Below are 10,687 nucleotides of genomic sequence, written 5' to 3' on the forward strand. Positions count from 1 at the left end.
GGGGGAGGGGGGGACGCAGGTTTGTTCCAGGTATATCAGTCTCCACATGAAGGCTGGAATTTTAACAACAATTGGTTACCACTCTAACCCAGGAAGCAAAGATGAGAATAGAAGGCAAGGAAGCTACTATATGGTGACAGTATGTAGCCTAAGATCCAAATCTACACACAACCATTTAGTAGAAGGCTAGAAGCACACGTACATCTCCATTATAACAATCAAAGCACATATGCATTAAGAGTCAGAACCTATATACTTATCACAAAAAAAGGAGGCAGAAGCTATACGAGCTCGCAGATTACTGCAATCTATATAATGCGGTCAAATGATATTTAAACAGAGATCTAACTGACAAGCATGGTACCTCGGATGCTATCACAGTAATCACATCCACAGAGAATGCACAAGTCAATGAACTGATCCATACTAAGTTCGAGCTCCTCTAATATCTGCGATAAGATATGTATATATATATCAGTGATTATGTACTTGACATCAACAAAAAATATAGAAAGTGTTCAGGACCATTTTACCTGGGAGATATCAAATTCCATCACTGGAATCTTTTTGGAGCTAGGATCCATTAAATGGCGAAGAAACCTTGGAGCTCCAAAAGTTAAGGAATCCATATCTTCTGAGGCTACAGCATAGACCTGACAAGCAGAGGAACCTCATCTATAAAGATGCCCGACGAATGACTGAGAAGTGGAAAAACTGACAGAATTACAATTCACTACTCTTCAGAGAAACATTTCACTGTCAACCCCCACCAAACCTCTGAAGTAATCATTATAGCATATGTGCGAATGACTATACATACCATGAAGAAACTTTTGTGCAAATTTAGGCTAAATATATCCATTACAACATTATAAAATTAGATATTCCAATGATTAGAAGCATCAAACAAGTTACCAGGTAATCTGAGCATGTCATTAGTGATGTTTGCTTTAATACCCGGGCATAGTACTAAGCAATTTATTATTTGACAAGGAATACATGCCTTTTCGGCCTTGCAAAGTGCAGCACACTGAGCCTCTGCTTCAGAAGGAGCCTAAGAAAACCATCAAGGGAAAAATTTAGACTTTCCATAGCATCAGGGGCAAAAATTGTACTTTGCAGAAATACCATTGTATGTAAAATTACTTGAAAAAAGGTGCAGCGAATACCATTAGCCATCTAAAAAACACCCTACAACCAGAATGACTATACAGACATCCTCATATCGAACTCACCTCAACAACGGGTACACCCATCAGTCTAAGAAGCTTCTTGCAGTCATCATTGTGTTGGGGCGTAACCTGAAAATCAGGTATGTGTCATTCAAATACGTGCACAGGTTTTGGCAATTTACCATGTAAAAAAAAGGGTTGGAATCCAAAAAATTTGGGAGCTTTACGAGCCGAAGCATACTATACAATGAGATATCCCATATTTCACAACAAATCATTTTATTCATTTTATTCAAAGTCTCAAACACTTCACTGGTATTAGTAGCTACTATTGCACCACAAACATGCCAACCTTACAAGTGTATTAAAAAGTTATTCTAAAATTATTGCCTGAGAGTTAAAACTTCTTTTTCTACTCAGAACCAGCAAATTTATGTTGAAGAAGGTTGTAAATCATAATTCAAATGCAGAAAATCAATATGGTTACAGGCTTTGGAGTTTGAGCATATATGCGCTTCAGAAACATTGTCTGCACAAAATGACATTAAAGAGTGAAGCTCAACAGATTATGTGTAAACAAAGGCGCTTCCTTTTCTTGACATTATTACTTCTCTACTGTTGTACTTTTTCAGCACAGTTTCACAAATCTTGTATTGGTAGATAACTAAGGCTGTATGGTGGGCTGGGCTGGGACCGGGACCGGACCGGGCCCGCGGTCTTAACGGGCTAAACGGTCCCGGCGGGCCGGTCCTGGTGGGCCGGTCCCTGGTGGTGTAAAAGCCCGGGGCGGGCCGGTTCCTTACATCAAGCCCATGAGCCCGGGACCGCTAAGCCCGGGACCGGCAGGCGGGCTTGGGCCGGTTCAACCGGGCCTAACGGGCTCCAACGGCTCTTTTTAAAAAAAAAAAGACCAACGGTCAGATTTTTAAAATCTAGCCGTTGGCCTATAATTTTCAACCGTTTGCAACTTTAAAAAATAGCCATTTGGTCCCCAAACTTTATATAATTACACTTTTCCCCAATTCTCAACTATAAATACCCCCTCATTCTTTCATTTTTACTCACCAATTCATCAATCTATCTCAATCTCTCTCAATCTATATCTAATTTCTCTTCTATAATTGCTTATTTTATTATTGCAATTTCGTGAAAAATTGTGAAGTTGGTGAATTGAAGTATTCAAGTCTTCAAGTCTTCAACGATTTTCAATTTTCAAGAAGTTGTTCGGCAATTCGGTAAACTCGTTCCAACTCTTAAGTTTTAAGAATATATTTTTGTGTGTTTAGTTTGCATAATTGTAATTAATATGGCATTTTCTTTGAAAAAAATGTTTGGTGGTAAGGGAAAAGCTAAAATTGGTGAAAGTAGTCTCCAACCTACTACCCTTCCCCAGGCTCCCCGACCCAGACCGGTAACCCGTCCTGCTGCTCCTATTATAAGAATATATTATTGCTAACACTGTTGCAGATATTTGTAGATATTTTTGCATTAGAGATAAAATAATGGCAATTTCTATGGATAATGCTTCTAGTAACACTAGTGCTATAGGCATACTTACAACAACACTAAATCCTGCATTTAGTAATTGTTTCCATGTGAGATGTATTTGTCATATTTACCATTTAATCGTCGGTGATGGTATGAGAATTTTAAATTTAGAAATTGAAAGGTTAGAATGGCTCTTAATTGGCTTTTTTATTCAAACCGTAGAAGTAGACTTAGAGAGTATTTTAAAAAATATGATGAATTTGGCCTTAGAGAAAGAAAGGTTCCTAAACCTTGTCCAACTAGATGGAATTATATGTACGAAAGTTTAGTAGTTGCATATGAATATAGAAACTCAATTAATGCAACGTTTAATGCTCGTGTTGGTGGTGAGGATGATGATGAAATCCTTACAAATCAAGATTGGTAAATTCTTATAGATTTTTTAGAACATTTTCAAATTGCTACAAATGCATTTTCTGGACAATATTATCCTACTATTTCAAATTGTTTAGTTTATATTGCAGCACTATGTGATTTGTTTGTTGAATTTTCGGAGGTGGGGAAATTTATAAACTTGCTATAAATGCAATGAAAGAAAGTTTTAAAAAACATTTTTTCCTAATCCCCCCTATTTATGGTGTTGCTGCAATGTTAAATCCTACAATGAAATTAGGAGGTCCTCACTTTTTGGTACTTCAAATATTTATAAAGGTCATTAGATCTTTCAGTTTGAGGAATTTTTTCTACACTTGCAGTAGGCATAAAGCCACTCAATTATAAATAAATGCCTCAAACAATTTATAATGCTTATCAACTTGCGTTAGATCAATGCTAGCCAAATGTTCCAACCCTAACTTCGTCTAATTCACTAATCATCTAAAAGAGCGCGGGCTAAAAGCACTTAAATCTTGACGGAGTTTAGGAGAAACTCAAGGTGATAATTTTGATGAGACTTCACACATCTAAAATAGCTTCAAAAGTTTATTTGTCGCAGGGACTTAAAAAGGAGAATCCAGACGGCACCTTTGATCTTTTGGAATGGTGGAGGCAAGGGAAAACATTTTCCCTGGATTCTGCAAGGATGGCTCGGGAGTATTTTTATCTATTCAAGCGTTCAACAGTTGCATCAGAGAGCGCTTCGGTCAAGCAAGACTTCAAATAGGTGGATCATAGAGCGGTCTATGAGGGAGAGCTTGGAAAAAATCAGTACTATTCAGAGATTGGATCCGCTCGTAAAGAAGAAACTTTGGACTTGCAGAATCACAACTGGAGATAGACGAAGCTTATGAAGAAATGATAGCGGAACTTGCGGAGGATGCTGCTTCGCCCGGAAGCAGTGATGAACAAGCTTTTTTTCCGCCACCACCAACGGAACCTTCTCCGAACCTTGAAGGATTTATGAGATTTGTTAGAGATACAATGTAGATTATGGTGTAACTTGTACTTTGGCATATCTTCTTTAGTTTTTTTTTCCTTTTAATGGTGGTATTAGTACCTTATTGTGCTCATTCCATTGGGGGGAAGAAGACTAAGAAAGATATGCCATTCTTGGTAATAAAAATTATAAGACATGCCCTTGAATATCTCTTTGCAATATTTTTTTGTCTTTAACTTGCAATTATTTATAAGCTATAATATATATACATAACATACAATATATACTACAAGAAAATATATAAGGGAATATATATACATAACATACATTATATACTACAAGAAAATTTATAAGCTATAATATATATACATAACATACAATATATATATATATAAGGGAATATATAAGGGAATATATATACATAACATACTATATATACTACAAGAAAATTTATAAGCTATAATATATATACATAACATACAATATATACTACAAGAAAATATATAAGGGAATATATAGATAAATATAACATACTATATATAGTATACTATACTAGTATACTATATATATTATATATACATGAAGAAGTAGTACTATATATACTACAAAACAAGATTTTTCAAAATGAGGGCCCCACCCCCAATGACCACCAACGGTCATATTGCACAAATAGCCGTTTTTTTTTCAATTTACAAAACTAACCTTCTCTAACACTATAAGTACCCCCTCCCTCTTCTTCATTTCAATACTCAATGCTCATTTCTCAATCTAGATTTCTCTCAATCTCTCAATCTCCAATTTTCAAGACTTCAAGTCTCAATCTCAATTTTCAAGTTAAATCATGCCTCGTTCGGAAAGAGTGCGCTTATTTGTTTCGCAATACTATGAAGTGCTTGAAGAAAATGAAGAAGGCCAAATATTAAAGTGCAAGAACTGTGGAAGAGTCTTAAATTTTCGTTCAGGGTGTACCACAGGCATTTTAAGGAGGCATATAAAGTATTGTGTTGAGGGTATTTATCCGCAAATTCGTCTTTAAGATTTTTCAACAATTTGTATTATTTTAAAATTATTAGACGTATTTATGCTTCATGTTGAACTTTGTTATTAATTTATTATGCATGCCAATTTAGTTTTACTATTGTTTTGTTATTTTACTTTTACGTCAAACACTTTAATAATTAGATTTCTATATTATATATACTACATATATTTATATAGCCATGCATAAGAGCAATTTATATATATACATACATATATGGTTTACAAGAAATTGCCTTAAATTAAAAAAAATTAAAAAAAAAAGCCCGGAAATAAAAAAAGCCCGTTAGGCCCGCTAAGCCCACGAGCCCGGCCCATTTAGCCCAGGACCATATGGGCTTAGGCCCGTCACGGGCTGGTCCTACCCGTTGAGCCCGTGAAGCCCGGGACCGCCAGAGCCCGGGACCGCTAAGCCAGACCCTTTTAGCCCGGCCCGTTTAGCCCATTTAGGCCCGGGTCCGGCCCACCATACAGCCTTATAGATAACAGAACAATAAGGGTTTGAACCATCTACAGTGCAATAAGATAAAAGGAGCAGTAGACAGACATTTCTTGTTTGCGCAACTAATAAACTTAGAACTGTTTGGAAGTCAGGTATAACAGGTAGCACTCCTAAAGAATAAAAAAATTTAAATACCCACCTTTACGGTTCTCTTGCTGAATTTCTCAATATCCTCCTTGTTGCCAATCTGTAATCAGAACGCAACTATATCAATTATGTGAATGTACACACAAATGAGGAAAAATAAAAAGTGGACCCTAAATATAGAACATGACATACACTTTCCCAACCCTTTTCCTAGGGTGGAAGATACAACAAATTAAATTCAGTATTGAAATAAGCCCAAACAACAACAACAACAACAACAACAATCCCAATATAATCCCACAAGTGGGATCTGGGGAGGGTAGTGTGTACGCAGACCTTACACCTACCTGGAAGGTAGAGAGGCGGTTTCCGATAGACCCTCGGCTCAAGGCAAGATGAAAATAAGGCAGTAGCACAAGCATTAACAACAAGAAGATAACAAGAAAACGAAGCAAAGGGGACAACACGAAAAACTAGAAATCTAACAATAATGTCGCACCAGATTAACACTAATACTACTGGTGTGTAAAATAAACACAATAAGCCCAAAAGAGGTACTAATTTAACTATCAAACCTCTGTAGCCTTAGCCAAATCATCTGTGGCATCTTCCCTTCTAGAGTAACTGCATAGACAAGAAACAGGGTCAAAACGTGAATAAACAGGCAGGATGTCGTGGATATAATACAAAGAGCATATAAACTATAAAGGGAGCTAATAGTACCGTTTTGCAAGTTCTTGTTTCTTCAGATCTGGGGGCTTCCCATCAAAAACATAACTGTTACAAAAGACATAGAATTACTGAAAAGGAGCAAGGCAAGAAAGGGACAAAGGAAAAAACACAAACACCTAAAGCAGCAAATTACACTGGCTTGATTCCAGCTTCCAAAAGCCTAATTGTCCGCGAAAACATCCCAACCAAATGACTGCAAATGCACACAGCTATCATAATTAATAAAAGCGACAGCTTTGTAATGTCAACTTCAGAGTAAAATCATATAAAGCCTAACATAAACAATTATATAAGACAACACGTAGACAACTATGGTCCATTTTAATCTTTAAAGCAACAAACAAGACGCAAAATGTTAACCCTACAGTTCATTTTAAGACTATTACTATCTGTGGAGTAAAAAATGTTTTCCCTTTGACTACGAAAATAAAACATTTTTATTAAACTAAATTGCAACTTATATTCTTGTGTTGTTGTTATTATTTCCATGATGGTACTGGTATATTGTCTCTTTTTGTCTTTTCGTCTTCTTGAGCCGAGGATCTATGGAAAACAGCCTCTCTACCCGATGGGGTAGAGATAAGGTCTGCATACACACTACACTCCCCAGACCCCACTTGTGGGACTATACTGGGTTGTTGTTGTTGTTGTTGTAAAATTGCAACTTATAGTACTTCTTAACTAGTTTCTAAATTTGTAAATAAGAATTTTTTTTTTAAAAACTTAACAAACCAATGTATGAATTAAGACTAGATAGCTTGCCATTATTCTTTTTCAAACATGATGGATTCGAACACTCTGTGTCTAAAGTCAGTCAGAAATCATCACAAATTACAAAGAGTAAAGTCATGTTTCAGACAAATTAGAAGAAGAAAAAGTAAAATTTAATATACCTAGTAGTTTCCCCAGCTTCATTCGTGAGCATTTCCGTACCACTTCGTCCTACCACAATCTATACAACAGAAATTCACCATCAAATTACCCAGATAACTGCACATGCATTAATAGAGAATGCACACTGAACAGGTAAATGTACATACCAGGAACTGGTAAATGCTCATACTAGCGTCGATGGCTATTTTACGGCCAAAATAGCTCTCGAATTTCTGCTCTTTCATTCCCCTTGGCGCATTGTCCGCCAATAGCTTCGTTAAACCCTATAATTCACAGAGAACAGTTCATTTTATGAAATTGCTAGAGAAAAATTGATGGATTAAACACCATATTCCGCGTAAACATACCTTAATTCCCATTTTTGGGATAGAAGTCAGAAAAACAATGTCCCAGCAAGATGAAAAGAAGAAGCTTTAATTTCTAAAAGGTTGGGTACTAGGGTTTAATCTTTCCCGCCTCTTTGGTATATATATGGTATGTATATCCCTGAGTCATGTATTATAAGCTTGGTTTTGCTCGTATGCTTCGAGTTTAACTTTCTGAAATTTCCACTTGACCTGGTTATTCGCCACGTAAGAATGTGGCTCCACTGTAAGCCCAACGCGTAGGATGTCACTCGGACAAACCAGCTCGTGAATAGCACGCGCCTCGCCGATAGTCACTCTGCGGACTCGTAACAGGTGACGTATGTCACATTCTTATGTTATTCCCATTTGAAACAAAAACTAGAGGAAGGTAGATTTAAGTTTTTTTAAATACTAATAGTGCAATTCAACTTATTATTGCAAGTTATTATTTTATTTTTTAAGTTATTAAATGAGAGTTATGACCTGGGATCCGAGTCGAGAAAATATGTCAAAATACCAGTGGGATATTGTATGGGTCAGAATTCGGCCCCATGATAATTAACGAGGCTAATCCCGTTTTAAGTTAATTCATGATTAATTAGTGGCACGACCATTCAGAATTGACGATGTTCAGCCCGCATCTGGTTCGATCGACAAGGCCATGGCCTATCCGCCACCATAAAGGCGAGATCCCAACGTGGTCACGGCTACTTATTGCCAGCTCACGAAGCTCACAGCTATAAATACCAAGAGAGGGAACCCTAGAAAAGGGGGGCTTCTTCGTGACCACTATGGAGAAAGAAAAAAGGGACAACGATACCCAAAATTATGGGCAAGAGGAACACCATTGTAAGGCTCTGAATCTCTCCATGGAGAGGCAGACCAAACCAATATTATCAATAAAGGTTTCTAATGTTTCTCCCCCTAATCCTGAGTATTAATTTTCGTTTCCTTCATTTGGTCCAACGGATTATTACGGTTTGCTATGATTTTTTCGTGATTTATTTATATTGTTTTATACTCATAAGATATGTGATAACTTTTGAGCAAACAATTTGGCGCCGTCTGTGGGGATTTCCTAGCAAAATCGCGTAGTTCTTCCCTGGACCAAAAGGAAAAGATGCGCCAAACTCGAAGGAGAACTCGAACATCTCAAATCAAGATCTAAGTCCTCTCTCTCTCTCCAATCTCAGATAGTGCAAACAAGAAGAAGGGGCCCCCTCCCTTCCTAAGGGAAAGTCTCTATAAGGCACACGAGCTCCGGTCAGAAACCGGCACGGAGATATCTCGAGCCGAGAGTCGCCTCAGGACAGCCTAGATACCCTGGTTGGGAAGACAACGGATAAGTCGCTCAAGGTCTCGAATCCAAAACGAGTTTCAGCACTCAATACCCACAATATGGGACTCAGGCTACACGCCTTCATCATCAAAATCAACCAAGTTCAACAACAGTTGAACTAGGACTCAGGCTATGTGCCTTCGCCAGTAAAATTCAACTACGGTTGAACCATGACTCAGGCTATGTACCTTCGCCAAAAAGTTCAACTACGGTCGAACCATGACTCCGGCTATGTGCCTTCATCATCAAAATCAACAAAGTTCAACAACAGTTGAACTGGGACTCAAGCTATGTGCCTTCGCCAGTAAAATTCAACTACGGTTGAACCATGACTCAGGCTACGCGCCTTCATCATCAAAATCAACCAAGTTCAACAACAGTTGAACTGGGGCTCAGGCTATGTGGCTTCGCCAGTAATATTCAACTACGGTCGAACCATGACTCAGGCTACGCGCCTTCATCATCAAAATCAACCAAGTTCAACAACAGTTGAACTGGAACTCAGGCTATGTGCCTTCGCTAGTAAAATTCAACTATGGTTGAACCATGACTCAGGCTACGTGCCTTCATCGTCAAAATCGACGAAGTTCAAATATGGTCGAACTATGACTCAGGCCACGCGCCTTCGCCATTGAACTCAACCAAGTTCAACAACAGTTGAACTGGGACTCGGGCTATGCACCTTCGTCATCAAAATCGACAAAGTTCAACAACAGTTGAACTGGGACTCAGGCTATGTGCCTTCGCCAAAAAGTTCAACTACGGTTGAACCATGACTCAGGCTATGTGCCCTCATCATCAAAATCGACAAAGTTCAACCATAGTTGAACCAAGACAGGCTATGCGCCTTCACCAAAAAGTTCAACTACGGTTGAGCCAAGACAGGCTATGCGCCTTCACCAAAAAGTTCAACTACGGTTGAACCGGGACTCAAGCTATGTGCCTTCGCCACCAAATTTAACAAAGTCCAACAACAGTCGAACTGGGACTCCGGCTATGTGCCTTCGCCAATAAGTCCAACCACGATTGAACCAAGACTCGGGCTATGTGCCTTCGCCATTAAATCCAACGAGCTCGACCTCGCTCGAACTACAAGGATGGACGCCTTCGTCCTCAACTTTAGCAAGTTCAACCACAGTTGAATCGAGACTCAGGCCAAACGCCTTCATCTGTGAAAGCAAAGCCCGACCTCCAACAAATCGAAGCGCAGGATAAGCACCCTCGCCATTCAAGTAAGTTCTCCCAATGTGTGAAAGGCTAAGGCCATCTGCTAAGGCCATCGCCGCCAACGGTCGACCTAGATTCGACTACGGTGAGTAAACGACTCGACGACAGTCGAAGTCGCCTACATGGCTAAGGCCATCAATTATATCATGGCTAAGGCCATCGCCGCCAACGGTCGACCTAGATTCGACTACGGTGAGTAAACGACTCGACGACAGTCGAAGTCGCCTACATGGCTAAGGCCATCAACTATATTATGGCTAAGGCCATCGCCGCCAACGGTCGACCTAGATTCAACTGCGGTGGATAAACGACTCGACAACAGTCGAAGTCGCCTACATGGCTAAGGCCATCAACTATATTATGGCTAAGGCCATCGCCGCCAACGGTCGACCTAGATTTGACTGCGGTGGGTAAACGACCCGACGACAGTCCAAGTTGCCTTTATGGCTAAGGCCGTCGATTCTATCATGACTAAAGTCGTCGATC

At 38.9% G+C, this 10,687-nt stretch overlaps 1 protein-coding gene across 4 annotated transcripts in view; it reads right to left on the bottom strand.

Moving 5' to 3' along the window:
- LOC109209441 (flap endonuclease 1) overlaps positions 1-7,767 on the bottom strand; it is a 13,399-nt gene extending 5,632 nt beyond the window's left edge. For 3 of the 4 annotated variants that reach the window (XM_019372706.1, XM_019372707.1, XM_019372708.1), the window contains exons 1-11: positions 7,636-7,765; positions 7,435-7,551; positions 7,288-7,346; positions 6,528-6,587; positions 6,386-6,439; positions 6,238-6,286; positions 5,715-5,762; positions 1,236-1,301; positions 1,004-1,054; positions 534-653; positions 365-449 (exon numbers count right to left, since the gene is read on the bottom strand). In XM_019372706.1, the coding sequence (XP_019228251.1) occupies positions 365-449; positions 534-653; positions 1,004-1,054; positions 1,236-1,301; positions 5,715-5,762; positions 6,238-6,286; positions 6,386-6,439; positions 6,528-6,587; positions 7,288-7,346; positions 7,435-7,551; positions 7,636-7,647 (721 nt within the window). In that variant the 5' untranslated portion in view covers positions 7,648-7,765. Of the gene's footprint in view, positions 1-364; positions 450-533; positions 654-1,003; positions 1,055-1,235; positions 1,302-5,714; positions 5,763-6,237; positions 6,287-6,385; positions 6,440-6,527; positions 6,588-7,287; positions 7,347-7,434; positions 7,552-7,635 lie in introns of all 4 variants that reach the window. The other variant, XM_019372705.1, reaches the window with a different exon arrangement.
- Positions 7,768-10,687: the final 2,920 nt, after the last annotated feature.

This window comes from Nicotiana attenuata, unplaced genomic scaffold (assembly GCF_001879085.1).
Source record: "Nicotiana attenuata strain UT unplaced genomic scaffold, NIATTr2, whole genome shotgun sequence".
Lineage (NCBI taxonomy): Eukaryota > Viridiplantae > Streptophyta > Magnoliopsida > Solanales > Solanaceae > Nicotiana > Nicotiana attenuata.